Source organism: Dipodomys spectabilis, unplaced genomic scaffold (assembly GCF_019054845.1).
Source record: "Dipodomys spectabilis isolate Male_0828 unplaced genomic scaffold, ASM1905484v1 ptg000219l, whole genome shotgun sequence".
NCBI lineage: Eukaryota > Metazoa > Chordata > Mammalia > Rodentia > Heteromyidae > Dipodomys > Dipodomys spectabilis.
In genome coordinates, this window is record NW_024870896.1 from 156,054 (window position 1) to 179,254 (window position 23,201).

The 23,201-nt window shown below is 54.6% G+C and overlaps 1 protein-coding gene across 2 annotated transcripts; it reads right to left on the minus strand.

Moving 5' to 3' along the window:
• Positions 1-411: 411 nt before the first annotated feature.
• Positions 412-23,118, minus strand: Cd276 (CD276 molecule). 2 transcript variants are annotated; one of them, XM_042697419.1, is made up of 8 exons: positions 23,047-23,118; positions 11,876-11,986; positions 9,724-10,062; positions 9,318-9,614; positions 5,176-5,310; positions 3,558-3,599; positions 2,215-2,250; positions 412-1,156 (listed from the first exon to the last, which is right to left on the minus strand). In XM_042697419.1, the coding sequence occupies exons 2-8, from the start codon at positions 11,934-11,936 to the stop codon at positions 1,134-1,136; spliced, it is 933 nt and encodes a 310-aa protein (XP_042553353.1). In that variant the 5' UTR covers positions 11,937-11,986; positions 23,047-23,118; the 3' UTR covers positions 412-1,133. The 2 variants fall into 2 exon arrangements, with proteins under 2 accessions (XP_042553353.1, XP_042553352.1); XM_042697418.1 differs by lacking the exon at positions 23,047-23,118 and adding an exon at positions 13,976-14,173.
• Positions 23,119-23,201: the final 83 nt, after the last annotated feature.

The window sequence follows — 23,201 nt, forward strand, 5'->3', positions numbered from 1 at the left end:
CTTCCCAGGCCACAGCTCAAGTCATTTATCAACTAGCTGAAAAAGGAGATCCAGGCGGGGACCCGCCTCATGCAGGGCCCCCAACACAGCACTGATCCCCCCTGTCACCACTCAATAAACTTTCAGTTACTAGATCAGCAAAAGAAACAATGGCTCCCAAGTTTGGGGGGGCGGGGGAAGCCAGGTGTGGGTACTTACACCAATAACCCCAGCTACTCAGGAGGCTGAGATCTGAAGATCATGGTTTGAAGCCAGCCAGGGAAATCAGCGGGACTCAACTCCAAAAAAAAAAAAAAAAAGGCTGGGAGTGGAGGTGTGGCTCAAGGGGTAGAGCACCAGCCTTGAGTGAAAAAGCCCAGTGAGAGCGTGAAGCCAGAGTTCAAGCCCCACGACTGGCACCAAAAGAAAAAACTTAATTAAAAAAAAAAAAAAAGGTGGAAAAAAAATCACAAGGATAAAGGGGCTGATTGCCAGGGTACCCCCTCCTGCGGACCCTCAGAGAAGCAGTGACCAGCACGGGCTTCCCACAGGGCAGGCAGGTGGGGAGGAGACCAGAGGGGGGCCAGCGGCCACGTGATCCAGCACGCGTGGCCACAGGCTGCAGTGGATCTGTGTGTATGGGTCACACTTAGATGGGAGTCAAGGTTTGGGGGCTAGAGCAGGAGGAGGCAGGAGACTCAGCGTGTTGATTCAAGAGATGGATCACCCCCAGATCGGGCGGGGGGGGTGGGGAGGAAACTGGGCACAGGAGACACAAGCCGCATGGGGTGTCTGTCTGCGTAGTCTCTTGGGGAAACTAAGGCAGCGGGTTAGTCTATACACGGGGTCTGTTGTTCCGGTGGCTCTTGTGGGACAAGGAAATGGAGAGACTGTGTACTGTGTCCATAAGAAATAAGGCAGCGGCTAGTTCCTGTACCATCAGTGGAGAAGTAAGGCAGCAGGGATGACTCTGAGCATCGTGTCCCTTATAGAAATCAGGCTGCGGGTGGCCCACGTACCGCCTTCTTCCGAGCCTGTCCACAGCAGCCAGCGCGGAGCCCTTCCTTGGGGGGTGAGGGGAGGGGTGTCACATTGGGACCCTCCCAGTGCAGCCAGCAGGTAGGAACCCCCAGGTAGGGGCAGTAGCTCCCTGGTCAAGCGATTTCCGGTCCATCATCTGTATTTCATGGTGGAAAGAAAAGAAAAAACAAGGAGGAATGGAACAGTTAAAAAAGGAGTTGTACTGTTGGGATTCTGTCCGAAATAGAGACCTGGCCATGTACCGGGGTACAGGGACAATGAGCCACAAGGCCAGGGGACAGCCCCGTGTTAACCACAGGGTGTCAGAAACTCATGCCGGCAGGTACCAGGCACTGGCGGAGGCTACAGGGGGACCGCCCTCTGCTCAGCCATCTCTCTTAGTCTCCACAGCCCTCCTACTGGTCCCTCGGCCATGGTCCGTTTGTCCTTCCAAGGCCAGGCTCCATCCATGTCCCCCTCTTCCCGACGTCCCCTCCCACACGCAGATGTCAGTGTGTGGCCCCGCCCTGCCACCTCCGCCTTTCAGACACTTTCTTTTCTTTTTTCTTTTCTCTTGTGCCACTACTTGAACTGGAACTCGAGGCCTGGGCGCTGTCCCTGAGCTTCTGTGCTCAAGACTAACCCTCTATCACTTGAGCCACAGCGCCACTTTTGGCTTTTTAGTAGTTCCCTGGAGATGAGCGTCTCCTGGGCTTTCCTGCCTGAGCTGGCTTCAAACTGCCAACTTCAGTTCTCAGCCTCCTGAGTAGCTGGAGGTGACAGGCAGGAGCCACAGGCGCCGGCCTTCCGACCACTTTGCCTAAGAATTCTCTTCAGGGACCAAACTGATACTGTGTCTCTCCATCCACCTCGCTCTCCTGTGCTCCTCAGGCTTAGAACCACGTGACTTACTCCCTGCATTTCCTAAAGTAGAGGCTGATGGTCAAGCCCCAGTACGGCCCCCACCCCCACCCACCCCACCCCTTCGGGTACAGGGAGAGGAAGCCTGGGTGCTACTTGGGATTCTCTGCCGCTGGGACCTGGGTTACTCAGCCAGCTAGGGAGGAGGGGAGGAGAGGGGTGACAGTGAAAACATGGTGAGTGCTTCCTTTGCGGCTCCCCCAAATGCACACACATGCATGTGTGCACGGGCGCACGCGCACACACACACACACACACACACACACACACACGTGCAACCTTGAGCGTCTCTACCTTCTTTGTTTTCCTTGTGCTTCAGAGGCCGCAGGGCTGCAAGTCAGAAAGGTATATATGGGTCAGTGAGGGTGGGGAGAGAGTGGGGGACTGGTGGGGGCAGAGGGAGGGTGAGGGTGGGCAGAGCTGGGGGCATGGGAGGGGTGCAGGAGAGGGGCCTCGGGCTGCCGTCCTAAGTCCTGGCCCTGCTGGCACCCGTAGAATGGGGACAGGCACCTGTCCTCCAGTAAGCTGGAGATTCGGGGTGCCTTGAGCCCCACTGCATAAAGGAAGGTAAAGGAACAGTTGCAGGGGCCCCCGGGGGCCTCGGGTGGGCAGGAAGTGACCCGATCTCCAGCCCACCCCTGTCCTCTCCTCGAAGGACACCTGTCCCTAGCCTGGTCTCAGGGCCATCTCCCCGCCCGCCTGCCACGCGGGCACCACAGGTGGAGAAGTTTTTCTCTTGTTCTTTTTTCTTGTTTTTCTTTTTTTTGCTAGTCAGTTGGAGGTGTCTCTTGGTTGTTTCCTGCCCAGGCTGACTTCAAACCAGGATCCTCAGATGTCAGCCTCCTGAGTAGCTGGGATTACAGGCGGGAGCCACCAGAGCCTGGAGTGATCTCCCGGGGTCCTGGCTGGGACGGAGGAGGAAGCCTGCATCCTGGGTGAGACAGCTCCTAATGGCGCCACAGGAATGAGGAACCAGCTGCTCGCAGGCTAGATCCCACCACGCCTTTTGCAAAAGCACTTGCCCGTCCAGCCGCTCCAGGGCATTTCTAGACAGCCCGCTGGTGCCAGCAGGGCCGGGCCAGGGTGACAATTACAGAGAAGATCAAACAGTAAAAGCCTAGAGAAGTAAAGGGCCTCGTCCTCTAAGGAGGACCATGGGTCGGCCATCTGCCCACAAGAGCAAGACTGCAGTGTGTGAAGCACCAGGTCGTGCATATAAATAGAGACAGATGCAGATATAATCCAATGTGGATAAACCTCCAGACTGATTGAACCCATCTTACACATGAAGAAACTGCGACCAGAGAGGAACAGGGGCTTGCTGAGGGCCGCTCAGTTAGGATGAGACTTCTGTCTCCTGAGGAAGGCCCCTGGCTGCACAGTGCTGGCTGAATTAGGTGGCACTGGCCCTGGGACTGAGCTGAGGTTGTCAGGAACAAAGAAGCGGCTCCTGGTGGGCAGTGGGGGGGGGAGGGGGGGGGCTTGACCTCCCCACAAGCAAAGAGCTTAGAAGCCCTGGGATGGAGGCTTTGGTCAGAGAATATGCTTCATTCAAGCCCCATAAAGGAAACCCGGCCCCTCCAGCTCCTGCCTCTTCCTCCCTCTGCCCAGGGGGCCACCTCCAGGCTCCAGTTCACCTGTCTTGGATCCCTCTCCATCCACATCCTGGTCCTCAGCTCCTAGAAGAGAACAGCTCAGGGTGAATGGAAACCTTCCACAGCCCTCTCTCTCCGCCATACTTCCCCACCTGAAGCCTGAGCGAGCCTGACCTGTGGTCCAAATGCTGACTGCCAGGTAAGAGGTGGAGAACAGAGAAGAGTTGAACCTCAGACTGAAGGAGAGGACTTCCAGACTTCCAATCTGGAGCCCCATCTCCTGGCCTTCCTCTAGTCCACCCACATTTATTGCCTTACCCATTCACCAACCCAGCCAACCATCAACCTCTCCCATCTGCACTGCCCTTCTGTCTGTCCACACAACCTTTTACAAAGCCTACCTAGTTTTCCACAACACACCTTGCCATCTACAGTGCTAGCACTCACCTACCTACAAGTGACCTGATCTCTCCCCACCCTCCTTTCTGATGGCTAGTTATCTTCCAGTCCGGGTGACCTCTCTGCTCGTATCTCTGTCTACTCTTATACTACCCCCTACTGTCCACGCCCCATCCCCACCCACCAATCACCAACGTCCACTCAAGTATGACACTCCGCCTAGCCAATAGCAGCACCCCAGAGGCAGACATACTCCACCAATCATCGTCCACTCAAGACTGATGCTCAGCCCAGCAAATAGCAGCAGCTCAGAGGAAGACAAGAAAGTCACTGAAGTTTGGCAACCTGCTACTTCATTTCCAGTCCCACTTACAGTCACACACACATGTGACACACTACTTTTGCACTCGCACACGAATGCAGATCATACTCAGTCACACAAGTGACATATTCAGCTTCAGGATCTCAACCTATTGCCTACACTCATTCTCTGTCCTTAGACATGCATGTGGATATCACAGGCATAGCTCCTGCTGTGGATTTGCACATCTGTTCTGGCCAAAACTCACACCGAAATGCCAGGTGCTGGTGGCTTATGTCTGTCATCCTAAGGTCAAGAGACCTGAAGATTGAGGTTCATAGGCAACCAAAGCAAAAAAAGTCTAAGAGACTTTTATCTCCAATTAACCAGAAAAAAAAAAAGCCAGAAATGGAGAGATGGCTCAAGTGACAGAGCACCAACCTTGAGCAATAAAAAGCCAAGGGATGGCACCCAGGCCCCAAGTTCAAGCCCTGATCTTGGCACACACATACATACAATAAAGGCTTCATCTGGTGCCAGCCCACTGATATGGGAGTGCCTGGCCTCCCGATCGGAGAGCCAGTCCATTTCTGTGCATTATCCCGTCTCAGGTTTTCTTTCTTTTTTTCTTGTCAGTTGTGGGGCTTGAACTCTGGGCCTGGGCCCTGTCCCTCAGCTCTTCAGCTCAAGGCAAGCGCTCTACCACTTGAGCCACAGCACCACTTCCGGTTTTCTAGTGGTTTATTGGAGATAAGAGTCTTACTGACTTTCCTGCCTGGGCTGGCTTTGAACTGTGATCCTCAGATCTCAACCTCCTGAGTAGCTAGGATTACAGGCGTGAGCCACTGGCGCCCGACTCAGGTTTTCTCTTATAGCTGCACAAAATGGACGAGACAGGGGTATGCCCAAAGAAAATGCACAGGGAATAGTACACACACACACACACACACACACTCTCACCTGTGCTCTCCTCTTCACACCTCTGCTTGATCTTTCTCCAGCACACAAAGGCCAGGGCCACCAGCAGTGCCACCAGACAGACAGCCAGCCCCACAGTCACCCACAGAGCCTCAGGAGGGAAGGCCATGGGCTGCCCTGGGGAGGAGAGGAGGACGAGAAAGTAAGAGAAAGTAAGATTGGGGACCTGGCCCTGAAGACAGACCCCGCCATCCCCCCATGCCCAGCCCCCCATGGAAGCTCCCCAGCGCCTCCCATCCAATCCCAACCCCCTCGCACTGATGGAGCCAGGCCTGCAAAGTCTGTGAGTAACGAAGGCTCTAGATTCTTCTACGGGTCCCTGTGGACTCTAGGATGATGCTTCCATTATTCAGAATAGAGTCAAGGATCTCTATAACCGAGCCCCTGCTTTCCCGCCCCTGGCCAAATCCACGTCCCAACCACTTTCAGCAGAAACATCTAGATTCTTCCTGCCTGGTGATGTTGCTCTGTGCATCAGGAATCTGCAAACTACAGACCATGGGTCAAATCTGGAATGTGGTCTGTTTTGGTACAGCCTGTGAGCTAATGTTAATCTTTACACTTGTGGGAGAGACAGACAGACAGATGAGGGAGGGAGAGAAACAGAGAGAGAGGATAAAAGAAGAGGAGCAGGCAGAAAGAAGCACCAGAGATATATGTGGTCCACAAAGCACTTATTTGTGTGTGTGTGTGTGTGTGTGTGTGTGTGTGTGTGTGTGTACGCGCATGCGCGCGCACATGCCAGTACTGGGGCTTGAACTCGGGGCCTCATGCTCTTTCTTGGCTATTACTTGAGCCACACCTCCACTCTCAGCTTTGTGCTGGTTAATTGAAGATAAGAGGTTCTCAGATTTGTCTGCCCTGGCTGGCTTCAAACACCACAATCCTCAGATCTCAGCCTCCTGAGTAGCTGGAATTACAGGTGTGAGCTACTGGCACTTGGCTGTCCTAATTTTACAGGAAATGCGTGCTTAGCTCTGCATATGCAGAAGAGGGTGCTGGAATGCATGAGGGGCTGAGCTTCTCCAAGGATCCCTAGCAGTCTGGGGGGGGGGGGGTGTTGTGGAGAAGAACTCCCATGAAGCACAGAGTCCTCTCCTATTAGCTATCTCCTGTCAAGGGCGAGGCTGAAAAGTCTATGCTTGGGCTAAGGCCAGCAGGGCCCTGAATAAAGTCACCAGAGTAGAACAGAGCAGAGCTGCTCCCATACAGGGTGAAGCCTTGGGGAACCAACAGAACAAAGCATGTGGTCTTTCTTTGTCCCCTTGGCCAGGACATGAGAGAAACAGGGCCAGAAGGGGATTTCCCTGCAGCAGCTGCAGAGACCCTGGCACAGGGGCCGTGTTTTGCCAGGCATGGCTGGCAAAACCGCTGCTCTAGATATTGGAAGCGGAGGCACTGATTGCCAGGGAGCTGGAGAACAGGGCGGTGGCTAACTCGGCTGCCCCGGGGGACCCCTCCTGTTGTCCACGTAAGATCTCCTGGGGGGGGGGGGGGCCGAGCCCAGCAGCTCAAGCCTGCAATCCCAGTTAGTTGGGAGGAAGAGATCAGGGATCAGGGGACAGCCATGAAAGCCAACCTTTGCATAAGGGAGTTTGCGGGACTCCATCTAAACCAATGGCTGGGCATACTGCAGCACGCCTGACATCCCCAGTGACACCCAGAAGCACAAGTAGTCCAGGCAGGCCCAGGCATAAAGGGACACCCTGCTCTAAAAATACCCAATGCAAAAAGGAGCGGGAGGGGCAGCCTAAGTGGTACGGCATCTGCCTAGCAAGCAAGAGGTCCTGAGTTCAAGCCCCAGCACCACCCAGGAAAGAAAATAAATAAATAAATAAAAACCTGGCAAAGCTGAGCGCTGGTGGCTCACACCTGTCATCCTAGCTACTCAGGAGGCTGAGATCTGAGGATTGGGGTTCAAAGCCAGCCCGGGCAAGAAACTCCATGAGACTCTTATCTCCAATAAACCACTAGAAAACTGGGAAGTGGTGCTGTAGCTCAAGTGGTAGTGTGGTCACCTTGAGCTGAAGAGCTGAGGGACAGCGCCTCGGCCCAAATTCAAGCCCCACGACCGACAAAAAACAAGAAACAAACAAACAAACAAACAAAAACGGCAAAAGAGGAAAGGGGCAAAATGGCAGAAATATTCAGGGAGGGTTTCTCTATATATTGGCCCCTAGGCTGGTGGGGGTGCCTGGAACACAGCCCAAATCTGCTCACACTCCTCTAGTACAGAATGAGCTAGGCTCAGACCCCCAGCCCCACTGGGCTCCACGCCCAGTTCTTATTCCAGAAACCTTTTCCATGGAGAGCCAGGCCACGGCACACTGGCATGAGAGAGCCAGCTTCAGGACTCAAAAGTCCAACTCCCAGGCGGGTGCCGGTGGCTCACACCTATAATCCTACTCTGGAGGCTGAGATCAGAGGATTGCGGTTCAAAGCCAGCCTGGGCAGGAACATCCACAAGACTCCTATCTCCCATAAACCACTCAGAAAACTGGAAGTGGCGCTGTGGCTCAAGTGGTAGAGCACTAGCCTTGAGCTGAAGAGCTGAGGGACAGGGCCCAGGCCCAGAGTTTAAGCCCCACAACTGACTGCCCCCCCCCAAAAAAAAGGACTTCTGGAATGAAAGTGAGTGGCTGACTGAAAGGTCAGGAGGAAAATTAAGCTAAGAGTCCCTGCCTTATTTCAGTGCCAGGCCTGGGACTTGAACTCAGGGCTTTGGTGCTGTCCCTGAGCCTCTTTGTGCTCTAGGCTAGCACTCTACTACCTGAGCCATAACACCACTTTTGGCTTTTTTTTTTGGGTCAGTCATGGGGCTTGAACTCTGGACCTGGACGCTGTCCCTGAGCTGTGCAGCTCAAGGCTAGCACTTAACACTTGAGCCACAGCGCCACTTGAAAACCAAAACTTAAAAGACATCACCCCATGGATGGCTGCCATCTGGTGTTTGACCACATGGGGGCAGCAGAGAAAGCTACGAGCCACATGAGCTGCCCGGGTGGAGATGCAGGAAGGAGGAAGGAGGAAGGAGGAGACAGATATCCTACCAGCGGAAAGGCCCTGCTCTGTCTGGGGACCCTGCACAGTCAGATGGTGCCACAGATCCCTTCCCATGACTCAGAGAACTGCCCCTGACCCATGCCCTCATCAAGCCTTGGGGCCACAACTGCTGCCCACAGGTCCAGATTCCAGGCAGGCCCTGAGGACAACTCTGAATAAGATATGAGACACTGAGGAAGAAGAGGAAGGAAGGAAGGAAGGAAGGAAGGAAGGAAGGAAGATCCCTCTTGACAGTACTAGGGATTGAACTCAGAGCCTTGTGCTTGCTAGGCAGACACTCTACCCCTTGGGGCACACTCTAGGCCTTCTTTTACACTCATCATTTTATACTCATCAGGGTCTGGGTGCCGTCTCAGCTTTTCCACTCCAGGCTGGTGCTTAACTACTTGGAGCCACAGCTCCACTTCGGTGTTTTCTGATGGTTCACTGGCTCAGTGGTAGAGTGTTTGCCTTGCATGCATGAGGCCCTGGGTTTGATTCCTCAGCCCCACATAAGCAGAAAAAGCTGGAAGTGGCGCTGTGGCTCAAGTGGTAGAGCACTAGCCTTGAGCTGAAGAGCTGAGGGACAGCGCCCAGGCCCAGAGTTCAGGCACCATGACTAACTAGCAAAAAAAAAAAAAAAAAGTCTCCGGGACTTTCCTGCTCGGGCTGGCTTTGAACTGCGACCCTGAGATCTCAGCCTCCTGGAGCAGCTAGGATGATTAGGCGTGAGCCACCAGAGACCAGCTCCACTCATGTGTGAGGTAGCTTCTTTTTTTTTCTACCCAAGTCAGCCTGGACTGCAATCCTCCCGATTCGTGCTTGCCCCTGGATAACAGGTGCACTTCCCCCTACTCTGCCTCTGGGTTTGAGCTGGAGGGGGTCTCCACAACTTCTTTTTGCTTTGCAGGCCTCAAACCTGTGTCTCCGATCTCTACTCCCCCCCACTCTCCCCCCAAAGAGCTGGGCCTGCGGGCCTGCGCCTACCACGATTGGCCGTGATTCCACAGATCAAAACCACCACCACCACCACCACCACCACCACCACGTCCACTGGGGCTGGGGTCCCCCCGATCGGCTACCTGCGATGGTGACGGAGCCGTGCGCGTCCTGCCGCAGCACCAGGTTCCGCACCCGGCAGCTGTAGGCGCCGTCGGGGCCCAGCACCACCCTGAGCACGCTGCGCACGTCGAACAGGCCCTGCTCGTCCGCCATCTGCGACGTGGTCACGTTGCCGGCCAGGGGCGCGCCCCGCCTGTCCTGCCAGACCACCTCGGCCTCGGGGTAGCCCCGGCGGCTGGCGCAGGTGATGGTCACCGTGTCCCCGGGCCGCAGGTCCTTGCTGGGCTCCAGGGTCATGCTGGGCTTGGAGTAGGGGGCTGGAGGACGGCAGAGGTCAGGGGTCAGTCAGGAGAGGGTGGGGCGGGGGGGGGGGGGGGAGCTGCATGCGAGGGATGGGAGGGGAGAGCGCCCCCTGCCGGCGCTCACCAGCCACCTGCAGGCTGACGGCGGCGCTGCCAAAGTCCCGGATGCTGACGAAGCAGGTGAAGCTGCCCTCATCCGCCACGCGCACGCGCCGCAGCCGCAGGGACGCATTGCCGCGCGCCAGCAGGTCCGGGAAGAGCGCCGTGCGGTTGGCGTAGGCGCTGCCCTGGTCCCGGCCCTCGGCGAAGCTGTGCACCAGCTGTTTGGTGTCTGTCAGCTGCCAGATGAGGTTGAGTTGTTCCAGGCTGAAGTCCGGCTCAGGGGCGAATGAACAATGCAGGGTGGCGTCGGTGCCCACCAGGGCCACCACTGGATCTTCCGGGACCTGGACCTCCACGGCTCCTGGGGGGTGAGATGGGAGGGCGGGGCGATGGGCGGGGCGGGGCGATGGGCGGGGCGGGGCGATGGGCGGGGCGTGGTGATGGGCGGGGCAGGGCCTAGAGGGCCGTCCTCCAATCCCAGCTTTGCTCGTCTTTGCACACCACACTTTTTGGGGGGCGGGATGCTGGTTCTGGGGCTTGAACTCAGGGCCCAGACTTTTCCTTCGCTCTCGAGCACTTGAGCCCCAGCGCCACTTCTGGCTTCTTGGTGGTTCAGTGGAGAGAAGGGTCTCACAGGCCTTCCTGACGGAATTTGGCTGTGAACCTTGATTCTCAGGTCTCAGCCTCCTGGGTGGCTAGGATGACAGGCGCCAGCCTGTGATATGATCATTACACACGGTACAAGTGTACGTGTACACATACACACGTGTCAGCCCGGCTATGCAGGACGCCAATCTGGACAAACAACTGAAGAACAACTAAAGCAAAAGAGGGCCGAGGGTGTGGCTCCAGTGATAGAGCCCCAGTGTGGGGGGAGAAATCATCAGTTGGGGATGAGAATATGGAAGGAGGAGGAAGAGGAAAAAGGAAGGAGGAAGAGGAACAGGAGGAGGAGGAGGAGGAGGAAGCGGAGAAAGGAAGAGGAGGAGGAAGCAGTAGCAGCTAGGATTAGAGCCAGGTGTTGGTGATGAGACTCTTAGCTCCACAATTAGCAGCAAAATGCCAAAAGTAGAGGTGTGATGCAAGTGGTACGGCACCAGCCTTGAGCAAAGAGCTAAGCAAATGAACCTTGAGTTCAAGCCCCAGTACCAGTACCAGCGGGCGCGCGCACACACACACACACACACACACACACACACACACCACCGATGCAATCACTGCCATGTGAGGGTGAATAATCAGCCCAGTGATGGGGAGCAGCCCTTCCCCAGACACAGAATCTGCTGGAGCCCCAATTTTAGACTTCCCATCTTGGAGCCCAACATGTGGACTTGCACCACCTCTGGCTGACCACACGATGGCACCAGAGAGCTTGCTGTGTGCCCCATTAGCAGTAATGTAGGGGGAAAGTGGCATGCATTCAATATGGCCGCTGACCCCTGACTGTGTAGCAGGCAGCCATCCATTGATCAGGGAGCCAGCAGGTGCTAAGCAAGCAATCATACAATATGTCAGGTGCCAAGAAGAACACGTCAAGGGCAGGAGATAACTAGGAAAGTGGTGCCAAGGAAATGTCATTTGAGCAAAGGCTTGCACAAATTAAGGGCTGGGAGTCGTGCAAGAATGAAAAATAACGTAGAGGCAGAAAGTTGTAATCAGAGGAAATGGAACATGCAAAGATCCTGAGGAGGGAACACAGTGTGGTCAGGAAACTTCAAAATCATACAGCACTCGGTGCTCACGTTCCTAATTTACAGATAAAACAGTGAAGGCTAAGAAAGATAAGGAGGCCGGGCATCAATGGCTCACATCTATAATCTTAGCAACTCAGGAGACTGAGAGCTGAGGATTCAAACCTCTGCCCAAGCAAACAAATCTTTAAGAAAGTCTTAACCAGCAAAAAGCCAGGTGTTGGAGGTGTGGCTCAAGTGGCAAGAGTGTGAATCTTGCACACACACACACACACACACACACACACACACACAAAAGCAAAGGGACAGCGCCCAGCCCTGAGTTCAAGCCCAAGAACCAAGAATAGCACTAAAAAATAGAGGTTGCCTATTGGATCCCAGACATAAGTGTGGTTCTGGCAGAGAGAGCCAGTTAGGCAGGAGTCTGGTTGAAATGGGTCCAACCCCCACCCCCACCAGCCATGATGGTCAGGGCCACCTCACCTGTCAGAAAGAAGCTCAGTATTCCCAGGGCTGTGCCCATGCACACCCCCCATCCACACATCTTCCTGTGAGGCAGCTGACAGCTGAGCTCTCCGTGGTGGACCACTGTGCCTGCATGGAGGAAAAGGAAGCAAGGCCTTTGTTTGGGCCTCCCCAAAGCCAGCCTTCAGGGAAGGGCTGCAGCTGCCCAGTGGGAGGTTTTCCTGCCCAACCCCCTAGGGCATCCTGTAGAGGGACCCTGGTGAGATGCTAGCAGGAGGAAGCCATCCCAGAGGCTAGACCGGGGCAGTGGGCAGGAGGAGACAGATGGATCCACCAATCCTTTCAGCCCAAGTTTACGGGGGAGGAGGCTGGGTGGTGAGCAAGGCAAAGCTGGGCTGCTCAGGGTCAAGGCTGAGCACTTGGCTGGGTGCAGAAGAGCTCAGGCTACAGCACGGGGTAGCAGAAAGACACATTGGCACTGAGTGACCAAGGCCAATCAGAAATGCAAGCGTGCCTGCACTGTCATCCTAGCTACTCAGAGGCTGAGATCTGAGGATCTCAGCCAGAGCAGAAAAGTCTGAGAGACTCTTTGTCTCCCAACTAACCAGCAAAAAGCCCAAAGTGGAGGTGTGGTTCAAGTAGTAGCCTTGAGTTCAAGCCCCAGTACTGGCATCAAAAAATAGCAAGAGACCAGAGGCCAGAACTGAGTGCAAAGTAGATTTGTGGCTCCAGCCATATTTTTTTTCCCCCTACCCCTTCTCTGCCCCTGCCACGGGGCAAGCTTCACTGAAATCCACAGCACCGGATCCAGCCATAGGCAGCAGGCTCCATCCGGTGGATCGCAGCCATGCTGTGTCTCCCACACACCACGTGCCCACGCTGGGCAGCTGGGCTGAGGGAGTCCCTCAGTCACACGGGTGCGTCCTGTCCTCCCTCCTCCTCTTCTCCACAAGCCTCCGCAGTGGGAAAGCTCCCAGCAGCCTCGTTCTTTCCTTTCCTTTCCAGACACTTCCGGTCCCAAATCTGGAAGCCTCCAGGCCTGGCCACCTGCTGACTGAACGGCTCCATTCCCAGCTGTATCTCGGCAACACCCCTTCCCGTCCTGCCAGGGTGGCCCCCCAGAAACCCCAGCAGCAGGGACTGGGGACTCTCACCTGTGATCCTCAGATCTCAGCCTCCTGAGTAGCTGGGATGACAGGCGTGGAGCCTGGTGAGCTCAGCCCCATAGTGCTCCCCCAGAGCCCATGGCTCCTCCCTCAGAAGGGCTTCCAGGGTGGGCACTGAGCTTCCATGCACCTGGGAAGCCCATTCTTCTGGTCCACCTTGGAAAGAATCCGCTTGGCAGCCAAGAACAGAGACACTCCGCATGTGTAAAGCAACATGAAGCTTCTACCCCCAGCCTCAGAGCCCAGGGACACAGAAGAGGGTAGAGAAAGCACATGTCACAGGCAAAATGGTACTCCAGGATCAGAAGGTGTGACCTGGACCAGAAAGCCAATCACAGCCCACCTGGACGGATGGGCGGTGCCCTGAGCCACGTGGATGCATGATGATCCTGTGCTGAACACGCACAGCTCACCCACCCCGTGCCTTTCCCAGGGGAGAGCCTCGCTAGAGTCCGCCTGCACTGCCCCCTTGTCTCTTCCTCCTCGATCACAGCCTCAGCTAAATGTGGAGCTCCGCAGAGCCCCGCAGGAAACACCGGAGCGCCCAGGCCTTCTACAGAGAAGGAGGAGACAAGGGCCAGCCCGCTGCCACAGTTGGGAGTGTGGGAATACAGCCATCTCCAGCAAAAGTGAGCCACCACATGGAGGCTCTCAAGAGATGACTCAAAGCCGGGCACTGGTGCCTCACGCCTGTCATCCTAGCTACTCAGGAGGCTGAGATCTGAGGATCGCGGTTCAAAGCCAGCCCAGGCAGGAAAGTCTGTGAGACTCTTATCTCCATAAAACCACTCAGAAAACCAGAAGTGGTGCTGTGCTCAAGCGGTAGAGCACTCACCTTGAGCTGAAGAGCTGAGGGACAGCGCCCAGGCCCAGAGTTCAAGCCCCACAACCAACAACAACAACAACAAAAAGACAGAGAGATGACTCAAGAAGCAACCCTGAAAGGAAATACCTGAATGGTGATGGGGTCCAACAGGGGTGCCTTGCCCAGCCCTGAGCAGCAGCAGCCTCCCGACGTCTATCCCTCTACTCGTCCCAATTCCACATGCAAGGTAAGAAGGGCAGAAAGACGTCGAGAGCTCCTGGATCCAGCTGTACCTGAAGCTGTTTTCTCAGTGGGCACAGAGCTGACCAAGCAGTTCATGACAGAATGCACTCTACATGCAACAAAGGCTACCTGGAGGATCTCAGGCCCAAGGCAGTCTCTCTCCCTCTCCCCCCCCACCCCCACCACCTCGCCACCCTGCAGGTAAGTCCTAAAGAAAACAAGCAGCTCCCCAGGTTAAGGCTGGGAACCACAGCCTCCTCCTTCTCCGCCCTCAGGAAACCTGGCCTAGCTCTGCCTCACAGAGAAGTGTGCCCAGAGCTGGGAGTTCTGGTCCCCAACTCTGATCCTTTGCTGTTCAATTCTTTTTATTATTGTTGTTTTATTTTTGGTGTGTTGGGGTTTGAATACAAGGCAAGGTGATACACAGAGGGGTACAGTCACATACGTAAGGTGGTGAGTACATTTCTTGTCTAACTTGTTACACCTTCCCTCATTTCTCTCCCTCTTTCCCTCCCCCCACCCCCTCAAGTGGTACAGATCATTTCCAACATATTGTCTTGTGAGTATCGCTGTTGTATAAGTTCCCCCTTTGTCCTTTGGCTCACCATTTTGTTGTTCCCCTTCCCTTCCCTAGTTCAGATAAACAATACCCAGGGTACCAAAATCAAATGCAGTGACAACAGGGGATAAACCATAAAGGGGAGAACACACACACACACACACACACACACACACACACACACACACACACACACACACACGATCACGTAATACACTGAGAACAACGAAGTAAAACCTCTTGTGTCCATGTCTTGGACTTCATTTTACTTAGCATAATCTTATATGGTCATATGTACATAGCTATTGAGCTATTCTGCTCACCTGCTAAGATTATCCTAGATGTATGCTAATTATTACAAATAAGGGAAACCATGGGACTTACGTTTCTTTGGGTCTGGCTTACTTCACTTAATATGATTTTTTCTAAGTCCTTCCATTTCCTTACAAATGGAGCAGTGTCATTCTTTTCTGAAGGAAACATAGAATTCATATACATATATATATATATATATATATATATATATATATATATATAATCTTTTCTTGAGCCATTCATCTACTGAGGGGCATCTGGGTTGGTTCCATATCTTAGCTATGGTAAATATTGCTGCGATAAACATAGTTGTGCTGGGAGCTTTAGTGTGGCCCATGTACTGTATCTTTAAAGTTTAGGCAAATAGTTGTCAGGCAAATCACACAGGCAGAAACAGCTCTTCTCTGCCAAGAACTACAAATCCCAGACTCTGCTAAAAACTACAAATCCCAGCCTCCCTTGCAGCTGGGCATGACTATTTTCTGACTAATAGGATTTTAGAGGAACTGACAGGTACAACTTCTGGGTCATGCTCTTAAAAGGGGGGAGGGGGGTCACAGCCTCTCTCCTCCTGGAAAACACCTGTGTCCCAGCCTTCCCAGCCAAAGGCCAAAGGCCACACTTCCCGACCCCATACAGCAGCAAGATACAGGGGCCTGAGGGACTCTGGTATTAATTTTGGCTCCACCCAGACGGTCACACCGTGTAAGTCACTGCTATTTTGGAACGAAAAAGTCATTTAAGGAGTCATCCCTCCCTCATTTGCCCTCCTCTCCGTCTTTCCGCTCTGAAAATTGCCAGTGCCCAGAACCATATGCACACACACACATGCACACGCACACACACACACATCTGAAACCTGTGTCCTGTCTCCTGGCAGTCACTGCTGCTTGAGCCCAGAAGTGTCCAGGATGGATGGGGTCTGGGGACTGAAGGGCCGGAAAAGAGTCAAGAGTGGCTAGCAAAGCCAGGCGCTGGTGGCTCACGCCTGTAATGCTAGCTACTCAGGAGGCTGAGATCTGAGGATCGCGGTTCAAAGTCAGCCCGGGCAGGAGAGACCGTGAGACTCCTATCTCCAATAAACCACCAGAAAACCAGAAGTGGCTGTAGCTCAAGTGGTAGAGTGCTCGCCTTGAGCTGAAGAGCTGAGGGACAGCGCCCAGGCCCAGAGTTCAAGCCCCATGTCCGACCAAAAAAAAAAGAGTGGCTAGCAGCCTAGAACAAAAGGCCAAATGAGGGCACCCAGGATAAAATGGGAGACCTAGGAATGCAGTCTGACTAGGGAAGAATAATTCCTACTTTTGCTTTTTTGTTCCTGTAATGGGGCTTGAATTCAGGGCTTGGGTGCTAGCCTTTAGCTTTTCCACTCAAGGCTAACGCTCTACCTCTTAAACCACACCTCCACTTGTGTCTGCTCAGGAGGCTGAGATCTGAGGATCAAAGTTCCAGGCTATCCCAGGCAAGAAAATATGTGAGATTTTTATCTTCAATTAACCACCAAAAAGCCAGAAGTAGAACTGCGACTCAAATGGTAGAGCACCAGCCTTGAGCAGAAATAAAAAAAGGGACAGTGCTCAGGCCTTGAGTTCAAACCCCAATGCTGGCACCAAAAACACAACGAAAACAAAACAAAACCAAAAAAAAATGAATTTACAAATATTGCCCTTCTTAAATCAAGGCTATGTTTAATATTGCATTTCAAAAGTTAGCCTGGATATTGTTTTGCTCCCGCCAAAGAGCAATAAGAGGCAGTATCGCTGAAAGTTTGCTCTGTGCTAAACGTTTTACTCAGATGAATTTAAGTGTTCCCACAATTGCACGAAGTAGGGACTATTATTGTCTCACGCGGCAGACAAGGGAACTGGGAGACAGAGATTTAATAACTTGTTCAAGGTTATATAGCTAAGTGACATAAATATTTTAAATAGCATTGTTTGCACAATAAATATAGGGTTAAAAAAAAAGGTTTGGGAAACATATAGATAATAAATCTGTGGCCAGTTCTTTGGCACAGGTTTATACAAAGTAAGTCAGTACGGATGTTGGAGGGGAGGGGTGATCGTCAGGAGCACTTGAGAGGGGGGGGCATCCTCTGTCTGGCAGAGGGGGTGGATGAGAAAGGTGTTGGAGGAGGAGGGATCCAGTCAACGTCACAGCGTATTCTGGGAGAAGCTTCTGGAGATGAGACAAGTCTTAGAGGTCACTTGAGGACTCTGGATTGATTCTGACTGATTGTGCTCCCATTGGAAAAGTGGAATGCCGTAGCCCACACCTCCTACTGCCTACCCCAGACTGTCCTGAAATAGCCCCAGAAACTTCTCTTAGACAAATGACACGCAAAGTTCGCATGGCCATCCTGAGGGCCACAGGACAAATCCAGTTAAAATAGGCAATCACCTTCCCACCGGGACTGCAGCTCAATTCCTCCTGATTTATTGATTGATTTAATTTTTTTTGTTGTGCCAGTCCTGGGGCTTGAACTCAGAGTCTGGGTGGTGTCCCTGAGCTTTTGTGCTCCAAGGCTAGTGCTCCACTTCCAGCTTTTTGGGGATTCATAGACTTTCCTTCCCGGGGCTGGCTTTGAACTGCAATCCTCAGGTTTCAGCCTCCTGAGTAGCTGGGATTACAGGCGGGAGCCACTGGGCACCCACCACAACATTGGCTCCTTTCTTAACCCAGCAGAACATGCCAGACCAATTCCCCCTGGCTGAGCCCTGGTCTTGATAGGCTGTTGTTTTCTCTCCCCTTGGGTATCCTAGAGCACTCTCTTCTTGTTTCAGACGCACCCCTGGGATAACAGGGATGCACTCTACACCCAGAATCCAGTCCATACATCCTGGGTTGGGGTGTCACAGGCCAGGGCCTGTGAGCAGATCTGACTCAGTGGTGGATTCCTGCCATGCCCTTAATCCAACTGATTGGTCAGCAATGAGCTGTGAGCCAAGCCCCACCCCTAGACCATCATTGATCAGGAATGGGCTGTGAACTAGGCCACACCCAATCAGGGACTTCCTTGGGCTTTTTTACTCCCTGCAGCCAACAGTAAAGAATTTCTTGCCAAAGGTGCTAGGAAGGTTCAAGTCTAGGCTGTTAGCAATCAGCTATTAACTGTCAAAGAACTGATTTTAAGCCGCATGCTGGTGGCTGAGGCCTGTCATCCTAGCTGCTCAGGATGCTGAGATCTGAAGATCGGGGCTGCAAAGCCAGCCTAGGTGGGAATTCCATAAGAGTCTTTTATCTTCAATGAACTATCAGAAAACTGGAAGTGGCGCTGTGGCACTTGCTGGGCAAGGAGCTCAGGGACAGCACCCAGGACCTGAGTTCAAGCCCCACAACATCATCATCATCATCATCATCATCATCATCATCATCATCATCATCATCATCATCATCATCACGGCAGAGGTTAAAGCTAGAGGATATGGAAACACCCTCCCCGGCTCCAAATGTTCTGGTCCCTAAGCCAAGCTAAATCTCTAGACTTCCCAAATACTAGTCTGTCTGTCTGTGTCTTTCTTCCTTAGTCCATTTGAACTAGGAGACCTTGAATATATCTAATTTATATTTCCTGCACCTTTCTCCCTGGCTATTCCAAGTCAGCATCATTTCTTGCTTGGATGGTTGCAAAGCCTCTTCACCAGTCTCTCCTTTTCCTTTGTTTCTCCCCCCTCCCCACCCTCCCCGCCAAAGCAATTTTGTATGACAATCTAATCTACATGCTCTCCAGAGTAACGAGTCTTCAAACACAAATAGCACCCAGTCTCCTCCTTCAACAGCCGGTCCCACGGTTGTTCATTCTAGTTGGGAGGAGCTCTCAGGATATAGGTTTACCTGGGTCTCTGATTCCAACACCAGTACTCTTAGCAGTCAAGTCAAACCTCCTGATTCCTACACAAAGCATATTTTGTGAAGGGTAATATAGTTGTATATTGTTAAGCTTGCTGTGGAATTATAGTTTATCTATTAAAAAACATTTCTTTCTCAAAGTTAACCCCCCTCCCATTTACAAAAGTAATGCAGTCAGGCACCAGTGGCTCACACCTGTAATCCTAGCTACTCAGGAGGCTGAGATGTGAGGTTGTCAGTTCAAAGCCAGCCTGAGCTGGTTTTGTCCAAGTAATCAGCAAAAGGCTGGAAGTGTAACTCAAGTAATAGAGAACTAACTTCCAGTCAAAAAGCTAAGGGAAGCTGGGTGCCAGTGCCTCACATCTTTAATCCTAGCTACTTCAGAGCCTAAGTTCTGAGGATTACAGTTCAAAGCCAGCCTGAGCTGGTTTTGTCCAAGTAATTAGCAAAAGGCTGAAAGTGTAACTCAAGTGATAAAGAACCAACCTCCAGTCAAAAAGCTAAGAGAAGCTGGGCACCGGGGCCTCACACTCTTAATCCTAGCTACTTAGGGGGCTGAGATCTGAGAGTCATGGTTCAAAGCCGGTCTAGGCAGGAAAGTCTGTAAGACTCTTATCTCTAATTAAATCACTGAAAAATCGGGAAATGGTGCTGTGGCTCAAGTGGTAGAGTGTTATCCTTGAGCAAAAGGAGCTCAGGCCTGGCCTCAGGACAGGCAAAAATAAAAAGAAAGCTAAGGCCCTGAGTTCAAGCCCTTAGGTACACACACACATACACACACCAAAAAATGGGGGGGGGGGGAAGCCAGTGCAAGAACTCTTAGCAATGGCCTTGTTACAAGGACCTGTGGCCACTTTCTCAGTGTCAGAAAGCGCCAGTGCAGTGGCCAACAAAAGCCGGTCCCCACCACTACTTTCTCCTTTCTCAGCATGGTCATCCTGGGCCTGGGCTTCCCATCTGTTCCATGATGCTAAGTACCCTAGCTTACTGGATTGCTATGGTGATTACCTGAGATGAAGTCTAATTAAAGAGCATCCATCATAGCCCCGCCCCCTCACCCTGAACACCCAAGGCTTTCCACTGGGGCCACAGGAGTGGCTGACCACGGGGTGGTGGGCAAAGGCTGCCTAGCAGAATGTGTGGCCCTTGCCTTATGGGTGGTCTACACGGAGTCTCTCTCTCTCTCCACCCCCAGTCTCTGGCGGTGTCTCCTCCCCTCCCCCACTTGACTGGAGGCTTTCCTGCCAACTTCTGTCCTATAGGAAAATGAGAGTAATGAGAAGTCACCACCCACTCAAAGGATAAGCTCAGGGGCAGTGATTTCATCCTCCCCGCCCTTCTTCCTTTTCCCCTGACCTGTGACTCAGACTCCACTCAACCATACACAGAGGCCATTTAGGTTTGGATCGTTTTTCTGCACAGACCCCAAACTTTCTATGTCCGACCAAGAGGGCAGATCCTTGTTCATCTGGCAAGATGGCAGACCCTACTGGGTCCCCACTCCAATGGCTCACACCCGTGGTCCTAGCTATTCGGGAGGCTGAGATCTGAGGATTGTGGTTTGAAGCCAGCCTGAGCAGGGAGAAGTCTATGAAACTCGTATCTCCAATTAACCAGCAAAAAGTCTGACGTGGAGTTGTGGTTCAAGGGGTAGGACACTAGCCTGGAGTGAAAAAACTCAAGGACAACACCCAAAACCAGTGTTCACAAAACTGTCCCAAAGTAGGACAACTTCACTGACCTCGGGACCCTCCTCATCCTCCCATGACAGCACAGGTAACACAAGGTGGATGGTTTGAAGACTCCCCCCACCCCCACCCCCACCCCCACCCCATTGGTCATGGGGCCTGAACATTGTCCCTCAGCTCTTCAGCTCAAGGCTAGCACTCTACCACTTGAGCCACAGCACCACTTCCAGCTTTTTCTGCTTATGTGGTGCTGAGGAATCGAACCCAGGGCCTCATGCATGCGAAGCAAGCACTCTACCACTGAGCTACCGTCCCAGCCCCGGTTCGAAGACTTTTATAATAGTGTTATCGTGGCCACTCAGCAACTCTGAGTGTGAGACACACACTCACACATACACACACAGAGAGAGCTAGAAACAAGAGCCACATTTCATAGCCCAAGGGCTTCACTCCACCCAGCACTCAGATCAGCCCCGCCCACTGGTGGACAGGTTCAGACTTCAGCGTCTAGTCCTAGAGTACCCGCCCATAGGTCCCCAAACTGCAAGGAAGTTTGTTTTTGGTCTAGCACCGGGCTTCCTGGGGGATTTCTGGGAAGCCACAGGGAATTAGAGAAGGAAACTCAAATAGAGTTCTCATGAGCTGTGTGCTGCTGACTCAGGCCTATAACCCTAGCTATTCTAGGAGGCTGATGAGATCTGAGGATCCTAATTCAAAGCCAGCCTGGGCAGGAAAGCCTTTGAGACTCTTATCTCCAATTAATGATCCAAAAGCTGGAAGTGGAGGTGTGGCTCAAGTGATAGGGCTCCAGCCTTGAATGAATGAAAAAGCTAAGGGGCAGTGCCCAGGCCCTGAGTTCAAGCCCCAGTACTGGCACAAAAGAAAAAAAATAAAGGACCTAGGGCCTTGCATGCATATAGAACTCAGATTCAGGTTCCTTTACAGACCGACCCACACCCTTTAAAGGTGATGTCTTTCTTCTCTAACAAATCAATTTCCACACCGACCCCCCCCCCCCCCACACACACACCCCATCCGAGATGGCCTGTCTGAGTCACCCATCACGCACTTCTCATTAGAGCAGGTTTGGCTCAGAAATAAACCCCCTTTCCTGCCAGTGCACTTACAAGTCCGCCAGCCGGCCATGGCCCTGGATTCTGTTTTCCTCCTCCGAGGTCCCTACCCTGGGGCTCCCCTCCACCGGGACCCCATCTCCCTGAGGAGCCCTGGTCTCCCTCCAGGCTTCTTGTTCCCTGCCAACCCCTTATCCTTGGGGGCTTCTGAGCTGTTCCCCAAACCCAGCCCTTCCTGCAAGCTGTGGTTGCACCGGGTCACCCCTCCTTTCTCCTCCAGACAAGCACAAGGGATACTGGCGACCCCAAGCCCGAGGCCCCACTTCCTCAGCGGGGTCTTTTCCTGTGCAGGCCCGGGGGGGTGGGGGAGCCCCCCCCCCACCATCCGGCCGGCCGGAAGTGCCACTGGCCTTCCAGAAACGTCCACACCGGGACGGATCGGCTGTGCCAACCCGCTCCACACCCGCGGCCTCGGCCGCCAGCCGCACCCAGCTGGCCTCCCGCAGCGGGGCCTTGGGGTCCGGGACCGCCCCCCCCATCCCATCTCCGCCCCGGGGAATTAGTGGCCAAGTTGGGGGTGCAATGGGGCCTGGCACCGCGGTTCCCGAGGGGCCCTAGAGCCGGGTCGGCGGAGGGAGCTCCGCGTGCGCGCGGGCCCAGGCGGGACTAGGGGAGACCGGGGTGGGGGCGCAGGAGGGGAGACTGTGAGGAGAGGGGCGCAGGGAGGGGGCTCTGTAGAGAGGGGGGGCCTCTGTGGCAAGTTGGGGCACGCGGAGGGGGCCTGCGGAGGAATTGTGGGGAGGGGGGCGCGGGGAGGAGGGCGCACCGCGGGGAGGGGGGCTCTGTGGGGAGGAGCCTCTGTGGGGAGGGGGGGCGCACCGCGGGGAGGGGCCCTGCTCTGTGGGGAGGGGGGTGCGGAGAGGGGGCGCCCCGCGGGGAGGGGGCGCGCACCGCGGGAAGGGGCCTCTATGGGGAGGGGGGGGCGCACCGCGGGGAGGGGCCTCTATGGGGAGGGGGGCGCACCGCGGGGAGGGGCCTCTGTGGGGAGGGGGGGCGCACCGCGGGAAGGGGCCTCTATGGGGGGGCGCACCGCGGGGAGGGGCCTCTATGGGGAGGGGGGGCGCACCGCGGGGAGGGGCCTCTGTGGGGAGGGGGTGCGGAGAGGGGGCGCCCCGCGGGGAGGGGCTTCTGTGGGGGGGCGCCGAGGAGGGGGCTCTGGAGAGGGGGGCGCACCGCAGGGAGGGGCCTGTGTGGGGAGGGCGCGCAGCGCGGGGCCGGGTCCTTGCGAAGGGGGTGGGCGCAGGGATGGTGCCCGCGGAGAGGGGACACCCCCGGGAAGGGGGCCCGCGGGGAGAGGGGTCCCCGTTCCCCCTCCCCGGGAAGGGGGCCCGCGGGGAGGGGGCGCCAGCTCCGGGCCCCCGGAGCAGCCGCGCGCACGGCCCGGGCGAGGTGAGCAGGCGGACAAAGGCCCCGCGCCGCCCCGCACGCACTCACCGCGCCGCGCCGACTCCCGGGTGGCGGGGACGCAGCCCAGCGGCCGCCGCAGCGAGGCCCGGCCCGAATGGGGACCGGGGCGGCCTCGAGCCCGAGGGGCGGGGCGGGGCGGGAGGAAATCGCGGGCCGGAAAAGCTCCTGGCGGCGCCCCCGGA